General features: G+C 33.0%; 1 protein-coding gene across 4 annotated transcripts in view; it reads left to right on the top strand.

Annotated features, from left to right (window-relative positions):
- LOC126892014 (zinc finger protein 235-like) overlaps window positions 1–20,230 on the top strand; it is a 92,300-nt gene that overhangs the window by 9,979 nt on the left and 62,091 nt on the right. The window contains exon 2 of one of the 4 annotated variants that reach the window (XM_050661429.1): window positions 7,937–10,676. The exons of the other annotated variants lie outside the window; for them this stretch is intronic. Coding sequence (XP_050517386.1) covers window positions 7,937–9,063 — 1,127 coding nt within the window. The 3' untranslated portion in view covers window positions 9,064–10,676. Of the gene's footprint in view, window positions 1–7,936; window positions 10,677–20,230 lie in introns of those variants that run through there. 4 annotated transcript variants of the gene reach the window in all.

Raw genomic sequence — 20,230 nt, 5'->3', positions numbered from 1 at the left:
TCATCTGTTATTATATTTCCCAAATATTCAAAAGTAGATACATGTTCTATTACTTGTTCCCTTACTATTATATTACTTAGTATTCCTTTCTCTTTTCTCATCTTCATCTATTATCATAAGTTTTGTTTTGTTGAGATTCATTTCCATTTTTAATTTCTGTATCTCTTTTCGCCAAATATATATTAGTTTCTGCATTTTCTCTACTGTGTCTGTGATTAAAACTATATCATCAGCGTATAGAAGGGAGTTGATCTTTATTGCATTTAAGTTTTTATATCCTACTATGTATTGAAGGTTTCTTGTTTGATCTTTGGTATTTTTGATTAAAGTATCCATGACTATTATAAACAAGAGGGGGCTTAGTTCATCTCCTTGTTTAATTCCCTTATCCCGTTTAAAAGTGTTCCCTTATCCCTTTCTCCATTTATTTGTACTTGTCCTTCTACTTCCATATAAGTATATAGATTTTATGACTTTTATCATCTTTTTTGGTATATTATAGCTTTCCAATATTTTCCACATTATTTCTCTGTTTATCGTATCAAATGCCGCCTTTAGATCAACGGACATGAAAAATAGTTCATTCCCTTTACGGTATTGTCTCTCTATTATATTCCTTATAATGCAGACGTTATCGTTTGTTTGACGGTTTGATCTGAATGCAGCCTGTTCGTCTTCCAATTCTTTCGCTATCACTGATCTTACACGCTTCTCTATAATTCTTGTGTATACCTTGAAGGCGACTGATGACAAGCATATTGCTCTATAATTTTCGCATTCATTATATTGTCCTTTTTTGTATATTGGTAAAACTATATTTTTCTTCCAGTAATCTGGGATTTTCTCTGTACTCCATGCTCCCTTGCATATCTGTAATAGCCAGTCCTCTCCTTTTTCACCCATCCATTTTATCATTTCTGGATCTGTTTGGTCCTCTCCTGCCGCTTTTTCAAGTTTAATATTGTTTATAGCTTCTTTCAGTTCTTCCTTCCTTATACTCTCTGGTTCCTCTTCCTCTTCCAGTTCTGGTCAATTTCTTCCTGTTTCATTTCTTTCTACTTCTTCGTGTTTGAATTTATCTTCGTAGTATTGTTTCCATACTTCTACTATTTGTGTAGTCTCTATTTTCAATTGGTTATTTTTATCTTTGATTCCATACTGTTCCCTACCTTTTCCCTCTTAAACCCTTTATACGATTCCAGAATTTTCTGTTATCTGTTTTGTAATTTGCTTCCAATTCTTTTCCGAATTCTTCCCAGATCAACTTTTTCGCTTCCCTTACTGCTATGTTTGCTCTATTACGTTTCTCTATGTATTCTGCTTTATTTTCATCTCTACATTCTTGATATTTTTTCCAGGCTTGCTTCTTTTTCTTTATTATTTTCTTTATTTCTTGATTCCACCATTCTGTTCTCTTATGATATTTATTTATTGACTTTTTTCCACAAATTTTCTCTGCTGTTTTATATAGTGTGTCTTTTAGTACTTTCCATCTTTCTTCCATATCCAATTGGTCTCTTCCAGCTCCATTCTTTGCAATTCCTCATATATTTCTTGTTTATAGTCATTTTTCTCTTTTTTCAGCTTCTTAATATTTATCTTAGTGTATGGCTTATCGACTATATATTGCTTTTTCTTTGTAGTCATTTCGGCTACGAGTAGCTTGTGTTGAGTGTTTAGTTTTGCAAATTTTTCTGTTTTTATATTTTTGATACTATCCATTTCTGCAGGAATCACGATGTAATCTATTAGACTTTTAGCATTTCTTTCCTGTGCTTCAAAAGTGTATCTGTCCTCCATATTTTGATACCAGAATCTATTTCCGATTTTTAAGTCGTTATTTACACAAAATTGTATCATCTTCTTACCATTTCTGTTCTCAGCTTTTTCTCCATACCTCCCAAGGCTTCCAAGTCCCTTGTTGATATCATTTCCAATTCTTGCATTCCAGTCCCCCATAATAATTATGTTCTCACTCTCTTCTCTCATTTCGTCTAAAGCTGTTTGAAGTTCGCTATAAAATTGATACATTTTCTGTTCTTCTGTGCTCTCGACTGGTGCGTATATTTGTATTATGCTAACTATCTCGTCTAGTTTTATACTTACAGTAATTATTCTAGAGTTTATTGCTTGGTATTTTACAACTCTCTTACTCAAATCATCCTTGTTTATAAAACCGACTCCCTCTTTTGCTCTTTCCATTTCTTGTACACCTGAGTAGAAGAGCTTGTAACCATCTCCACATCTCATATTTCCTCTTCCCTTTTTCTTCGTTTCGCTCAGGCCTAGGATGTCAATGCCATATATTTTCATTTCCTCTGTCAATTCGAATTCTTTACCATAAAGACTTGTGATATTCCAAGTACTTATTATTGTTGTTTCCTTTATATTATTTTCGTTTTCTTTTTCCATTTGCGTTGTCGTTTTTACAAGTATCTTTGTAGTTTTTGGTGCCTGTGTTATCAGTTTTTTGAGTTATATGCTCCTCCTTCTGCTGTTCTTATTGCTTTTGGTATCTGCTGTATTTCGTTTCCTGGGGATCTTTCACTCGCTTTTCTCCCTTTTGTTTTTTGTTCCTCTGCTCCATTTTCAGGTTGAATATCTCCACTGTTATCATTTTTATAGCCCAACTGCTCCGGGGTATATATTTCTTCATCTATTTTCAGTCCGTTATAGTTTAGGAACGCCCTGTACTGCCCTGTAGCCTTTATTTTTAGCCAATTTCAGTTGGTGGATTAGAAATTTCCTTTTCTGTTGTAATTGTTTTGAGTAGTCTTCCGTAATGTATATTTTGCTGCCCTTGAGTCTACGTGTTTGGCTTAGTATCTCTATTTTTTTCGATACATGTTTAAGTTCTATTTTTATAGGCCTGGTTTTATTATTTTGGTTTCCTACTATATGGATATCTTCCAGCTCCTCGTTTTCGTCTATAGAAATGTTCATTTATGATTTTGGATTTCTGTATTGTCATTTGTTATTTCGTCTACACCATAGCCCTTTCGTGACCGGCTGACACGATCGTGAGCTCATGTTTATGTGGGCATCATTATTAGAATAAACATATTTTTACTGGGAAAGATGATATCAATACAATTGTATGTTGTGTCTATCGTGTATTATCAGAGTAACTGAAATCATTTAACGAATTCGCGCTTAGTTTGCAATAGAATACCCTATAAGATGGCTGTGTATTTTGAGGACAAAACCGGTAAAGGTAAGTAGGTAAATGATATTTTGTTTTTTTATAGGTGTTTATATTATTGTAACGGGGTTGTGGTATAGATAAAGTTTCAACTTCAAGATAATAAACAAGATTTAAGAAATTATTGGTTTGTTTGTAGTGATCTTGTCCCGTAATATTTGAATATCACGATAGTGAGTTGCCGTCACACATTCAATTTTGAATAGCAGGAAATTAAAAATACTAAATATTTATTAGTTTGACTTTTTATTATTTTTTCTCTATTTAAATGATACCAAGTATTTTTTCTAATTAACAGGTGTGCCTCTCACCCACGCTTTGGCTCTAGAGTTGTTAAATGATGGTAACTAGTCCGAAATAGAAGACTTAGATGGCGAAAATGATGATGCTTTTGAGGTTCAAGTATTTAAAAATAACACCGATGACAAGGATATTGAAGAAACTGTATTGGATGAAGAACCTGTATTGGATGAAGAACCTGTTCCTTCAACGAGCTCGTCTTCAGCAAGGAGGCAATGAAAAGACATGTCATTTCAGCAAAAATTTTTGTTTTAATTTAGTTAGTATGTAATATATATAAAAAATTATAAAAATAATTGTTATTTGGTCCTATTAGTGTTTTACGTTTAATAAAAGTGAATTTTTTCATACACTTACGATCCTGCATTCATAGAACATAAGCCGAGATCGCACGAACGTGACATGTCATTTGTGACAGATTCAAACTATGAATTTTTTTTCTGCATTTTTTACACCTTTTTTAGATACCGTATATCGTATTTATTCAAAGGGAAACTTCATTTTCACTCAAAAAAGTTCAGGCCTGAAAGGGATATTATATCACAATGTTTTTATTTCTTATTTCTTTTTCTAGAGCCTCGATTCTTCTTTCTTGCAATTTCATCTCCTCTTTGATTTCCAGGTTTTCCTTTTTGGTCAGTTCATTTTCTAATTTAAGCTTATTGATTTCGATTGATATAGCATATATTTTATTGTCTACCCTAATCTCTCTATCTCTCTCTTCCATTTTATTAAGTTTTTCTATTATTTCTTCCATTATTTTTTCCATGGCGATGTATTTGCTTTTACCTTTCCCTACATGACCACACAACGATAAAGGTTTATCCCAAGTCTATCCTGCGGAGGAACCGCTCTTCTTTGAGTGGTTAAATGTAGTTTGTTTAGATTTTAAATCAAATAGTTTACTTTTAAATTGATTTTATTTATTTTATTTATCAACGGGCAAGCCCAATTACAATTAATGTTAAACTATAAATTCATAACACTGACTAAATCTACGGTTACAGTACAAAAAGTTAATCTGTATTATTATACAATGCAATACAAAAGTTATCTATATCTATTACTCAAGCCAAGAGTACACAAAACCTGACGCAAGAATGAATCAAAGGTTGCAAAGAAATCTATGTTGTCATATTGATTGGCTAGTCTAACAGTTCTTGAAATGAAGTTGTTAAATCCATAGTTAGTGCGATGTATAGGGTAATGGAAACTATTTATAGATTTGGTAGGTCTAGATGGAACATTTATATTAATTTTATTGAGCAAAGAAGAAGCAGCAGCTCTACCATGCTGAATATTGTAAAAAGTAATAAGATCTCTCTTCTTATGACGCCTAAAAATGGGTGGCATATTTAATGTATCAAGTAAATCTGCATCATTGTAGTTGTCCAAGATGTTTAATTTGAAAGCAATCTGTTTAAGGAATTTATGCTCAACACGACACAAGGTCTCAATATGCACACCATAAAAAGGTGACCATACACAAGATGCATACTCAAGATGGGGACGGACTAGAGAGCAATAAAGCGTTTTAAGGCATTAATCCCAGTAAAATCCTAATTTTAGACTTACTTTATTTGTTAATGGTTTAAAGATTATTTATACTATTATAATTAAATACATTAACCATCAAAGAGTCCATAGGATCCAAAAGCTATTTTTAATAAAAAAAAATTGAAAAAATCCAACACATTCGTCAAAGAAAAGCGTGGGGCGTCTTCATCGAATAAACGGTTTTCGCCCCACGCTTTTCTTTAACGAATGTGTTGGATTTTTTCAATTTTTTTTATTTTTTGCTTTTTAGTTGATTTTTTAATATTTATAATTTTAGTCACCCGGAACTAAAGAAAAGCGTTTCCTAAAAACTTTTTTTTCATATTTTTTTATTTTTTACTTTTTAGTCTTACACTTTTCAAACATTAAAATATATCGTCATGTTTATTAAAATATGTATATAAACATATGATATACAAACATAAAAAGTAGTCGGAATCGGCAAAAAATTTGAAACTTCATTGTTTATTTGTGAAGCATAACGTAAACAATTAACGTAAAAAGTGAAACTATTTATAGTTCATATCATTAGCTACAATCCGTAAAAATTTCAAATTTCTAGATTGTAAAAAACAGAATTTAAGCATTTTCCATTAAATCGTTTTTTTTAAACAATTATTAAACATAAACTAATTTTTTTTATTGACTATTCGTGTATTGTTCCCGCGAATGCATATGTCTGCAAATTTTCATTCATTTGCATTGATGAAAAGGCAGGCAAATTGACCTCTAAAGATTTGACGCAAACTATTGAACTAATAAAGAAAAGCGTTTAAAAAAGAAGAATGTGTGCAACTTATTAAATTTAAATTAAAATACATTTTACTGCTGTCATAAACCAGACAAAAATGTTTATATCACAAATAATCATTGCCTTTCGCTTAAATTGAATGTTAAAACTTCCAAGAGGCAGGTGGCTGGCGGGAGCTGGCTTGAATATTTAATTTAATCGAAAAGCAATGTTTATTTCTGTAATACACATTTTTTCTGTTTACGGGCAACTGTAAAATGTATTCTGAGTTAAATAAATTACATACATTCTTCTTTTTGTCAAATAATTTAATTAAAAAATTATTTTTGGACACCCTGTACAAATAATTATATAAATTTTTACATTATTTAAAAGAAGAATTGAATTGCCTTTCAAATGAGCTATCGCATGTCCCCTATTCTCATTTAAAAAAATCATCGATTACGTCATCGCGCCCAGATGGATGACGTCACTAGTATGACATATATGCCAAAATATCGTAATTTCAAAATAAAAATCGACCTCTTTCGAGATTTTTCCTTAAAGTCGCCTTTTTACGAAATAACGAATTTATTCCTTTCCCTTGCATCGTATTGTATAAACAAATATATGAGTGTTCAAAATTTAAAACTTTATTGTTTATTTATGACGCATAACGTAAACAATTAACGTAAAAAGTGAAATTATGTATAGGTTATATCATTAGCTACCATCGGTAAAAGTTTCAAGTTTCTACAATGTAAAAAACAAGAGAATTTAGGCCTTTTTCCATTAAAATCGTTTTTTTTATTTAAACAATTAATAAACATAAACAAAAATTTTTTGTTGTATATTCGTGTATTGTCACCGCGAAAGCATATGTCTGCAAATTTTCATTCATTTGCATGGAAGAAAAGGTAGTCAAATTAACATCCAAAGATTTGACGCAATCTATTGAACTAAATAAAAGCGTTTAAAAATATGGAATATTCTTACCTTGAATTGTTACGCCTATGTTTATGTTATTGTTATTTTTTGAATACCTTATTAAATTCTGTCACTTAAACCACGCGTCTTGTAGGTTAATAAACTAAATTTACACTTCCACAGTAAAGTAAAAGATTATGAATTTTCACTATGTAAATATTTTAAACCATGTAACTAGAAATTAAATTTTATTCACTGTTGTTTGTAAGTTTTAAAATTCACTTTTTAACACTTTTCGAGTTATTTGCGAGTGAATATGTTCATTTTTCAACAAAATAACCACATTTTTAGATGGTTTGTCGCAAATAACACAAAAAGTAAGTATTTTGTCGAAAAAAACGTTCTTAGCAAAAATATAGCCTATAAAAAAGTTAAAAAAATGGTGTACGCGTTATGTCTCTGGATCTCGCAGAACCAGAGTTATAGCCAATGAAAAATAGATTCATATTCACCAAATTTCAAATAGAATATTTCGACGTGAAATATCAAAAAAATTAAGCACTTTTTGGGGAAAACCCATTATAACTTTTTTAAAGTGTTTAGAAAAATCATTATTTCTGTTTGTACAAAAAGTTTCTAGCATTAAATTTAAGCAAGTTATGCTCAAAATAAAGTTGGTCCCTTTTGTTTTGGCAAAAAAAATCGGGAAGACCACCCCCTAATTAGCAACTTAAATGAAATTAATCGTTACCGCTCCACAAATTATTTTACTTATGTTGTGTTTATATGATTTGTAAGTTTCATTCATTCAAAGTGATTATTTTTGAAAAATATGCTTTTTTCAAAAATTGTATTTTTGAGGTTTTATCAAAATAGCGTCACCGTAAATCATTCGACGAAACTCTATACGCCGAGAGGGAGACTCATAATGAAAGATTTATTTTTTCTGTTATCTTTTTATGGTAGGTACATTCGTATGTATAAACGTACATATGCATTATGTATAAGAAAATGTTCGGATTATCCGTGCTTTTCAATTATTCGTGCCACGTCCGGTACCGAGGAGCACGGATAACCGGGGTTCTACTGTACTATTAAGAATAAGATCGAAAATACCTTTTAATGTAATCACATTGTGCTTTAATAGTTTAAGTTAAATTTGAGTTGATTTGTAAAAAAATGGAAAGTGCCTAAATAAACATTACATTACATTATTTTAGGTTATCCCCAAGCGGAGAAAAAATTGGAAATTATGGAGACACTTTCATCTTATGAAGGAAATTATATGACTCGACAAGATGAAGTAAAAACATTAAATCAAAGTATGGAAGTTGCGGCTGGACAAAGACCTTTCCAGTGCGAACTTTGTTTTAAACAGTTTAGCCAAGCAGGTCATTTGAAAACACATTCGAGAGTACACACTGGAGAAAAACCGAACAAGTGCAAGATTTGTTTCAAGCAGTTTTCTCAGAGAAGTAATTTAAATACACATTTGAGATGGCACGCTGGAGAAAAACCTCACAAGTGTGAAATTTGTTTAAAACAGTTTCATACTGCAAGTGATTTGAGAAAACATTTGAAAGTGCACACTGGGGAAAAACCTCATAAGTGTGAAATTTGTTTTAAGCTATTTTCTCAAGCTAGTGGTCTAAAACAACATTTGAGAGTGCACACTGGAGAAAAACTTCTTATGTGCGAGATTTGTTTTTATCAGTTTAGTACATCAAGCAATTTGAAAAAACATTTGAGACTACTACACTCTGGAGAAAAACCTTACAAGTGCGAGATTTGTTTTAAGCGATTTCGTCAAGCAGAGAATTTGAACGTGCACACTGGAACAAAACCTAAAAAGTGTGAGATTTGTTTTAAGCAATTTTGTAAAGCGAGTGATTTGAAAAAACATTTGAGAGTACACACTGGAGAAAAACCGTACAAGTGCGAGATTTGTTTTAAGCAATTTAGCGAAGCAAGTAATTTGACAAAACATTTGAGAATACACACCGGAGAAAAACCTTACAAGTGTGAAATTTGTTTTAAGCAATTTAGTGATACAAGTAATTTGAAAGGACATTTGAGAGTGCACACTGGAGAAAAACCTCATAAGTGTAAAATTTGTTTTAAGGAATTTAGTCAAGGAGGTCAGTTGAAAACACATTTGAAAGTACACACTGGAGAAAAAGCTTATAAGTGTGAGATTTGTTTTAAGCAATTTAGTGATGCAACTCAATTAAAACTACATTTGAGAGTGCACACTGGAGAAAAACCATACAAGTGTGACATTTGTTTTAAACGGTTTAGCCAAACAGGTTCTTTGAAAACACATTTGAGAGTACACACTGGAGCATAACTTATAATAATTTTTAAGCCATAAGCCCTCGTCCGTCAGTTTGTCGGACGACATTTCTATTTTTGCTCCGCTTTCCCCCGATAATAAGTCATTTATCGAAATTAGCGTAACAAGCCTATTCTGCTTCATCCGCTCAGAGACGAAACACTTATCCGCCTATCAATAACTGTTCTTTTTTAATTGTGCGTTATAGATACACCGCGCTAAGAGCCATGTCCAAGTCGATCCTTCAAGGACCTGACCCTTCTCAATGTGTGTGTGTGTGTGTGTGTGTGTGTGTGTGTGTGTGTGTGTGTGTGTGTGTGTGTGTGTGTGTGTGTGTGTATGAGAGAGAGAGAGAGAGAGAGAGAAAATGGCTTGGATGCGGGTCCGTTAGCCACAGATTTTTATTTTATTTTTACCTCAATTTATTAGTTTTGTTATATTTATACCTATTTCACTTAAATGACTATATTTGTTTCTCTCAAGTAGGTAATGAGTAATTTAAATATTTCCATTTTATGACAACTTATTAGATATTCTATAAGATATTCTATACCAATTGGAAAATGAACTTGTGTTTGTCGTAAATGGTAATATAATTGATTTGTATATCTCTCGTTAATTTTGCATTCAAAGAAAATATGGTTCAAATCTCTAATCGAAACATTATCACAAAAACAGACTGATGAATTAACTAGTCCTAATTTGTGCAGATGTGCCTCATATTTTCCGTGTCGAGTTTTTAATCTGACGATAGTAGAAATATCTTGCTTTGGCAGGTTATACTTAAATATGTATTCAGGTGGCGGAGGAAGTTCTTGATGTAAAGAAAAATATAAATTTTTTGATATGCTTGAAATATTTTTCCATTGTTTTTTCCATATTTTATTTATTCTAGCTTTGACGTAATTTATTGCATCTGTCGATAAGATCTGAGTTAGAATCTCACCATTTTTTATTGCTTCTTTGGCCAACTCATCCACTTTCTCATTACCCAGTATACCGGCATGCCCTTTTGCCCATATAAATACTACTTCCACTTTAGACAAATTATTTTTTATATTACATAAAATTTTTGATTTGTATGAACTAAAATCAGTGTCTTCAATTGCATATATTGCAGATCTGGAGTCTGTTATTGTCACAGCTTTTTCAATATTATTCTCTTTTATCCATTCTAGAGCTTTTTCGATGGCTATAATCTCAGCTGTAAGAATACTACTAATACTAGATAAAGATAATTTGTAATTATTACGTTGATGGGTATTTTGCACATACATAGCACATCCTACTCCTGTTTGATTTTTAGAACCGTCTGTGTAAATTACTGTGTAATCCACAAAGTCGCTCAGTATAGATTTTACTAAAATATTATTTAAATGACCTTCTCAGTGTTGTTGAAATTTACCGTATTTAAACTTAAAAAAAATTTTGAATTCACTATTATTTTTGAACTTTAAGTCCCACCTCTATCTTTTAAAATACCAAATTATCAGTTCTAGTTTTTACGGTAGTTTAGATTTTGACTGTTTAGGTTAAGCATGACATTGTAAGTCTACTTATAGTAATATAATTATGAATCCTTAATTTTTTGCCTCTTTCTATGCACTGCGGCTACCTGTTTTCACTAGACACCACTGAATTTGAATTTTTTCTCGTGATAGCCCAAAAATTGAGTGATATCACGGAGCTATTTCCAAACACGCTTACCTGTATCCCTGTTGATAGAGATGGTAATTGGGAAGCCCATCAAAACTTTTTTATCGGCCAATACTGAATCGGTGTAATGTGCGCATATGCATACCTCTCTGTACTGCTTAAGAAGCCGACCAAACTATCGGTCGATGAAAAGTCTGCAGTCTGCGGGGGCTCTAAGCGTGCACACTGGGGAAAAACCTTACAAGTGCGAGATTTGTTTGGACAATTTGAAAGGACATTTGAGAGTGCACACTGGAGTAAAACCTCATAAGTGTGAAATTTGTTTTAAGCAGTTTCGTACTACAGATGAGTTAAAAGACATTTGAGAATTCACACTGAAGAAAAGCCTTACCAGTGCGAAATCTGTTTTAAGCAATTTAATGATGCAAGTAATTTGAAAATACATTTGGGAGTAGGTACACCCTGGAGAATAACAAGCAAAAAATTTAAACCTAATAAAATTCGAATTCGAAAATCAATCAAAAAAAGGCTCCTTAATATGACCTCGTTACTAGAAAAATCCTGCAAAACCTATCTAAGAAAACAATCATGGCAATAACAATTACAGGGGTGGTAATCTGAAAACTGCATATCATCATCATCATCAGTAGCTCGACAACCCTTTTTGGGTCCTGGCTTGTTCTAGGATTTTCCGCCATTCTGTTCTGTTCCTTGCTTTGTTTTTCCAGTGGGTAATCTCAAGTGTTTTCAGATCTTGTTCCATGTATCTAAGTTTGGGTCTTCCCTTTGACCTTCTCTCTACTGGTGTTTGCTTCATTATATGTTTTGGTGTTTCGGTCTCCAACATTCGTTCAACATGGCCCATCCAGCGCAGACGTCCGATCTTTATGGATGTTATGACGTCGGGTTCGTTGTATGCTGCGTATACTGCGTATAGTTCAAAATTATATCTTCTGCAAAACTGCATATATCACGCATAATTCGTGCGAAAACAACTGTATGAGGTTGATCTGCTACCAAACAGAGACCGAATATAGCATGAAATTAGTACCGACATACGAGCTAGTTTTTAACACCCATTAGATGGAATTTTAGTTTTCTCAAAGCGACATTCAGTTTTGATAACGGTAACGTCAAAGAAACGTTTATTTTTTATTAGTAATAATTGTGGTTTTTTTTTCGCAAAAAAAACAGAAAAAAGAAATTGATAGTGCAAGTTAGGAAAATGGTAACCTTTACAACTGAACATAAAATTCAAATTATTAAATGGTATTATTCTGGAAGTAGTGCCGACGATATAATCGGTAGGTTTTCGTTTTCATTCGAAGGTCCTGTAGCAACAAAATCTACAATTCACAACAATATTTTTAAATTTGAAAAAACTGGTTGTGTCAAGAATTGTAGAAAATGCACGGATACTGATGAAGATGAAAATCAACCAGCTGGTGCAATTAATGAAGAACGAGAACAGCGTGAAACTGCCTTATGTAGTCTAGCTGAAATCAATTTTTCTTGTAACAGCACCTTCATTTCAGCAGAAATTGGCATTAGTGCTAGAACTATACGAAACATTTTAAAAAGAAACAAGTGCCATTGCTACAAATTGCAAAAAACTCATAAAATTTTCCCTGCTGATTATGAACGACGGATGGTGTTTTGTGAGGGCATAATGGAACACACTAATCGTGACGAATATTTCATGAACAAAATCTTGTTTACAGATCAGTCTTCTTTTTCTTTAACTGGCCATCACTATTCATATGTTACCGATTACCATAGGGTACTCTACAGAAAATACACACATAAGTGTTCCTTACAAAACATAATACCGTCAAAAAGTCGACGTCTGGGCTGGTATCTTAGGTGACAACGTGATTGACCCTTTTTTTCATTGAAGATACTGTGTGTCGTCTTAAATACCTAGATCTCCTGACACATCACATAATTCCAGCCGTTCGATCATTACCGAGGTGTTAAATTTTTTAACCATTACGTTTCCAGATAGAGTTATTAGTACAAAAGGTACCATAAAAAAGCCACCTCGCTCTCCCGATCTTGCATCTTTGGACTTTTTCGTATGGGGTTATGTGAAGCAACAAATTTACCGACATGGGCATGAACGTGCCAGAAATTTAGACGAATTACGTCAAAAAATCATTCAGGCCTTTCAAAGCACAACACCCGAAATGTTGTCGAACACCCGAAGGCAATTATATAATAGATTGGGCTACTGCTTGGCTGAACGTGGAGGACTTTTGAAAATTTGATTTAAAATGTTTTAATTAAAATTAAAAAATTGTTTTTTTTTGCTTGAAAAATGGCTTTGGCAGAGCCAATTAGCCAGACTTGTTTGTGATTGATTGCAGATTCATAGTCATAAAGTTCTTATTTCATAACGTAAGTACTAGAATATTATTTTTTTTTTGATACAACATTATATATTTTAATTTGTGGTAATCACTTTTTTTTACTTTTACTTTTTTTTTGTTATTTTTTATCTATTATTTTTTTTCTTTTTAATTTTTTCAAACCATGAAACGGCTAGCTCACCTTTCTTCAGCTGAAACCCCTCAGGGGTGTTGTTGGGCATAAACTAATTAATATGAAGAAATTAGGAATTATTGACGGAACAAAAAGTTTTCAACACATATTCTTTATTCAACTATTAGGTATTTAATTACATCTTATTGCTTATATAAAATTCATCATGTATCCAAATTAATAATTGACAGCTTATAAATTACAATCAGCGAATCAGAGATCGATGCTTAAGCCAAGAAAGAAACTTTCCCAGGAGTTCCCGTTGTTGTGGACTCTAGTCGACTGTTGTTCGGCCGACTTCTCCTGGTCTGTTCTTAGGTGATGGTCTTGATCTCGGCCGGCTTTTCCTTGACTGCTGCAGCACCCTAGGGTGGTCTTTGGCTGGTGTCACGCCTTGGTTTCGGAGGTTGCCATAAAGGGAAGTGAGAACGGTTCTTAGTGATCCCAAATGGCTAGAACAAAAACAGGCCGCTGTAGACTTAATATGGTCAATCTTTTGTCCGACAACAGAGGAATCCCGGCAAGTGGAAAGTCCCTTTTTACCCAAGGACTCGCACACCGACCCAAAATCCTCTGATGTCGTCAAAACTTAAAATGTTGCTTTTGCAACTAATAAATAAAGCAAAAAATGTAACCAAAAACGAACCGACAATAACCTCTGGTGTTATCAGTTCACAAAAAGTAATAATCTACTTTAAGACTGGAATCGTTCAATTTTTAATATGTGAAAATATATTTACAAAATTAATCTACATCTGAACGATTCATGTTAACAAAATTCATTAAAAATTATTACAGCAAGAATTATTATAAAATTATTAAAGAAAAAAAAGTTAACAAAAAACTCAATGTGGTTTTTACCAACTAACTGAAATAAAGTATATGAAACAAATAATATTGTGACGGTGCTCATGTTAACAGTTATTGGTATAAAGAAAAAGTAGAAATATTCTCTATTACTTACCCAGGTTGGCAAGAGGACCTTGCCACGAAATAATTCTACCTTAATATATTAAATATTTTCTCTTTGGAGAAAGAATTGGAAAAGAATTTGTGTTGAGTACTCATCCTAGAAGAAGCCTCTCTTTTTGGTGGGGCTTTCAACGCCATGTGACAGCGCCGAAGCAGATATAGTCACTGAGTAGAATACGAGGGGACTTTAGAAACTAATCAGAGCATTTATAGGAGATAGAAATAGGAAAATATAGAAACAGAGGAATAAACGTGACAATTAAGAAAGAAAATTATTGTAAACGAAAATTAAATACCATAACTGAAAATAAAGGCCGAAAATAACTGAAAGTGTTTAAAAGTATATAAAAAACAACGATGTGACGTTTGAAACGTTACAACCAAATTTACAAATTATGCCTAGCTTACAACTTCTATTTACATAATTTGACATGTTTATAAATGAGATGAAGAATTTCCATATCATTTGTAAATATTAAAGTATTAAGGTTTATTGGGAAACAACATTTTTTAATAGGGCTTTTCATCGATTGTCATTTGTTTCGAGCTTCTGTCATGTGTCACATTATATTAATATATCTACGTCATACGTCTTTGGTTTGTATCATTGGTATATGCCAATAACGTATGACGTAGATATATTAATATAATGTGACACATGACAGAAGCTCGAAACAAATGACAATCGATGAAAAGCCCTATTAAAAAATGTTGTTTCCCAATAAACCTTAATACTTTAATATTTACAAATGATATGGAAATTCTTCATCTCATTTATAAACATGTCAAATTATGTAAATAGAAGTTGTAAGCTAGGCATAATTTGTAAATTTGGTTATAACGTTTCAAACGTCACATTGTTGTTTTTTATATACTTTTAAACACTTTCAGTTATTTTCGGCCTTTATTTTCAGTTATGGTATTTAATTTTCGTTTACAATAATTTTCTTTCTTAATTTTCACGTTTATTCCTCTGTTTCTATATTTTCCTATTTCTATCTCCTATAAATGCTCTGATTAGTTTCTAAAGTCCCCTCGTATTCTACTCAGTGACTATATCTGCTTCGGCGCTGTCACATGGCGTTGAAAGCCCCACCAAAAAGAGAGGCTTCTTCTAGGATGAGTACTCAACACAAATTCTTTTCCAATTCTTTCTCCAAAGAGAAAATATTTAATATATTAAGGTAGAATTATTTCGTGGCCAGGTCCTCTTGCCAACCTGGGTAAGTAATAGAGAATATTTCTACTTTTTCTTTATACCAATAACTGTTAACATGAGCACCGTCACAATATTATTTGTTTCATATACTTTATTTCAGTTAGTTGGTAAAAACCACATTGAGTTTTTTGTTAACTTTTTTTTCTTTAATAATTTTATAATAATTCTTGCTGTAATAATTTTTAATGAATTTTGTTAACATGAATCGTTCAGATTAGACAAGGCGAAAACGGCGGGTTCGAAGAGAAAAATATTCCCATGAGATTTTTTTGCATAATCACATTCGTGAGACATCCCAGAATAAGGTTGAAGAAGTCGCCCAAGTGAAAAGTGGGCCAATTTTGTTTTAATCAAATCGCAAGAATCAATATTTTTGGTCCGAACAATTTTTTCTTTAATTTTTTGGACCATTCTGGACAAAAAAGGTCTCTTATAATTTTTCTCTAAAGTTGATCGTTTTCGACTTATAAGCAATTTAAAATTGAAAAAAACGAAAAATGGCGATTTTCAAGGCTTAATAACTCGGTTAAAAGTTATTACTATGAAAGTCAATATATGACTAAATCAAAGTTTGAAGCCCCCCCTACAAGATCCTGAAGAAATTTTTATCATTATTTTATTACTAAGCTGTTATTTTTAAGTAAAAATAATAAGCGCCATGCACGTGTGCGGGGCTGTAAATGCTGAGTGCGAGAGAGAAGCTATTCCAGCAGTCCAATTGTGCATCTTACTCGCACTCACATTTACAGCAGCGTCAATACGATACAACCACTCATTGTTATTAATTAAAAATAACAGCTTAGTAGTAAATTAATGACACAGATTTCTTCAGGATCATGTAACGGCGACTTTAAACTTTGATCTAGTCACTTTCTGACTTTCAAAATAATAATTTTTGACCGAGTTATTAAGCCTTAAAAATGGCCATTTTCGCATTTTTCAAATTTTAACTTGCTTATAACTCGAAAAAGATCAACTTTAGAGAAAAATTATAAGAGACCTTTTTTGTCCATAATGGTCCGAAAAACCTAAAAAAAAATTAGTCCGGGCCAAGGTATTGATTTTTGCAATTTGATTAAAAAAAATTGGCCCACTTTTCTCGTGGGCGACTTCTTGAACCTTATTCTGGGATGTCTCACGAATGTGATTATGCAAAAATATCTCATGGGAATATTTTTCCCAACGAACCCGCCGTTTCCGCCTTGTCTAGATGTAGATTAATTTTGTAAATATATTTTCACGTATTAAAAATTGAACGATTCCAGTCTTAAAGTAGATTATTACTTTTTATGAACTGATAACACCAGAGGTTATTGTCGGTTCGTTTTTGGTTACATTTTTTGCTTTATTTATTAGTTGCAAAAGCAACATTTTAAGTTTTGACGACATCAGAGGATTTTGGGTCGGTGTGCGAGTCCTTGGGGAAAAAGGGACTTTCTACTTGCCGGGATTCCTCTGTTGTCGGACAAAAGATTGACCATATTAAGTCTACAGCGGCCTGTTTTTGTTCTAGCCATTTGGGATCACTAAGAACCGTTCTCACTTTCCTTTATGGCAACCTCCGAAACCAAGGCGTGACACCAGCCAAAGACCACCCTAGGGTGCTGCAGCAGTCAATGAAAAGCCGGCCGAGATCAAGACCATCACCTAAGAACAGACCAGGAGAAGTCGGCCGAACAACAGTCGACTAGAGTCCACAACAACGGGAACTCCTGGGAAAGTTTCTTTCTTGGCTTAAGCATCGATCTCTGATTCGCTGATTGTAATTTATAAGCTGTCAATTATTAATTTGGATACATGATGAATTTTATATAAGCAATAAGATGTAATTAAATACCTAATAGTTGAATAAAGAATATGTGTTGAAAACTTTTTGTTTCGTCAATAATTCCTAATTTCTTCATATTAATTAGTTTATGCCGAACAACACCCCTGAGGGGTTTCAGCTGAAGAAAGGTGAGCTAGCCGTTTCATGGTTTGAAAAAATTAAAAAGAAAAAAAATAATAGATAAAAAATAACAAAAAAAAGTAAAAGTAAAAAAAGTGATTACCACAAATTAAAATATATAATGTTGTATCCAAAAAAAAATAATATTCTAGTACTTACGTTATGAAATAAGAACTTTATGACTATGAATCTGCAATCAATCACAAACAAGTCTGGCTAATTGGCTCTGCCAAAGCCATTTTTCAAGCAAAAAAAAAACAATTTTTTAATTTTAATTAAAACATTTTAAATCAAATTTTCAAAAGTCCTCCACGTTCAGCCAAGCAGTAGCCCAATCTATTATATAATTGCCTTCGGGTGTTGTGCTTTGAAAGGCCTGAATGATTTTTTGACGTAATTCGTCTAAATTTCTGGCACGTTCATGCTCATGTCGGTAAATTTGTTGCTTCACATAACCCCATACGAAAAAGTCCAAAGATGCAAGATCGGGAGAGCGAGGTGGCTTTTTTATGGTACCTTTTGTACTAATAACTCTATCTGGAAACGTAATGGTTAAAAAATTTAACACCTCGGTAATGATCGAACGGCTGGAATTATGTGATGTGTCAGGAGATCTAGGTATTTAAGACGACACACAGTATCTTCAATGAAAAAAAGGGTCAATCACGTTGTCACCTAAGATACCAGCCCAGACGTCGACTTTTTGACGGTATTATGTTTTGTAAGGAACACTTATGTGTGTATTTTCTGTAGAGTACCCTATGGTAATCGGTAACATATGAATAGTGATGGCCAGTTAAAGAAAAAGAAGACTGATCTGTAAACAAGATTTTGTTCATGAAATATTCGTCACGATTAGTGTGTTCCATTATGTCCTCACAAAACACCATCCGTCGTTCATAATCAGGAGGGAAAATTTTATGAGTTTTTTGCAATTTGTAGCAATGGTACTTGTTTCTTTTTAAAATGTTTCGTATAGTTCTAGCACTAATGGCAATTTCTGCTGAAATGAAGGTGCTGTTACAAGGAAAATTGATTTCAGCTAGACTACATAAGGCAGTTTCACGCTGTTCTCGTTCTTCATTAATTGCACCAGCTGGTTGATTTTCATCTTCATCAGTATCCGTGCATTTTCTACAATTCTTGACACAACCAGTTTTTTCAAATTTAAAAATATTGTTGTGAATTGTAGATTTTGTTGCTACAGGACCTTCGAATGAAAACGAAAACCTACCGATTATATCGTCGGCACTACTTCCAGAATAATACCATTTAATAATTTGAATTTTATGTTCAGTTGTAAAGGTTACCATTTTCCTAACTTGCACTATCAATTTCTTTTTTCTGTTTTTTTTTGCGAAAAAAAAACCAGAATTATTACTAATAAAAAATAAACGTTTCTTTGACGTTACCGTTATCAAAACTGAATGTCGCTTTGAGAAAACTAAAATTCCATCTAATGGGTGTTAAAAACTAGCTCGTATGTCGGTACTAATTTCATGCTATATTCGGTCTCTGTTTGGTAGCAGATCAACCTCATACAGTTGTTTTCGCACGAATTATGCGTGATATATGCAGTTTTGCAGAAGATATAATTTTGAACTATACGCAGTATACGCAGCATACAACGAACCCGACGTCATAACATCCATAAAGATCGGACGTCTGCGCTGGATGGGCCATGTTGAACGAATGTTGGAGACCGAAACACCAAAACATATAATGAAGCAAACACCAGTAGGGAGAAGGTCAAAGGGAAGACCCAAACTTAGATACATGGAACAAGATCTGAAAACACTTGAGATTACCCACTGGAAAAACAAAGCAAGGAACAGAACAGAATGGCGGAAAATCCTAGAACAAGCCAGGACCCAAAAAGGGTTGTCGAGCTACTGATGATGATGATGATGATGATATGCAGTTTTCAGATTACCACCCCTGTATGTGTTATTGCCATGATTGTTTTCTTAGATAGGTTTTGCAGGATTTTTCTAGTAACGAGGTCATATTAAGGAGCCTTTTTTTGATTGATTTTCGAATTCGAATTTTTTTAGGTTTAAATTTTTTGATTGTTATTCTCCAGTGTGTACTCCCAAATGTATTTTCAAATTACTTGCATCATTAAATTGCTTAAAACAGATTTCGCACTAGTAAGGCTTTTCTTCAGTGTGAATTCTCAAATGTCTTTTTAACTCATCTGTAGTACGAAACTGCTTAAAACAAATTTCACACTTATGAGGTTTTACTCCAGTGTGCACTCTCAAATGTCCTTTCAAATTGTCCAAACAAATCTCGCACTTGTAAGGTTTTTCTCCAGTGTGCACGCTTAGAGCCCCCGCAGACTGCAGACTTTTTATCGACCGATAGTTTGGTCGGCTTCTTAAGCAGTACAGAGAGGTATGCATATGCGCACATTACACCGATTCAGTATTGGCCGATAAAAAAGTTTTGATGGGCTTCCCAATTACCATCTCTATCAACAGGGATACAGGTAAGCGTGTTTGGAAATAGCTCCGTGATATCACTCAATTTTTGTCATGTGTCACATTATATTAATATATCTACGTCATACGTCTTTGGTGTGTATCATTGGTATATGCCAATAACGTATGACGTAGATATATTAATATTATGTGACACATGACAGAAGCTCGAAACAAATGACTGTGAATAAAAAGCCCTATTGAACAACTATTGTTTTCGGGTTGAAAATTTATCACTTAGAAATTGGCGTCGTACAATGGAGGTTTCACTGCTTCATTTTCCATTATTTGGTCTGGTGTGGATTTTAAATAACCTAGGCATAACCTCAAGCATTTATTTTTTTGAATTTCAAGTTTATTTAG

The sequence above is a fragment of the Diabrotica virgifera genome, chromosome 9, assembly GCF_917563875.1.
Source record: "Diabrotica virgifera virgifera chromosome 9, PGI_DIABVI_V3a".
Lineage (NCBI taxonomy): Eukaryota > Metazoa > Arthropoda > Insecta > Coleoptera > Chrysomelidae > Diabrotica > Diabrotica virgifera.
This window is presented reverse-complemented; position numbering and strand designations above follow the sequence as displayed.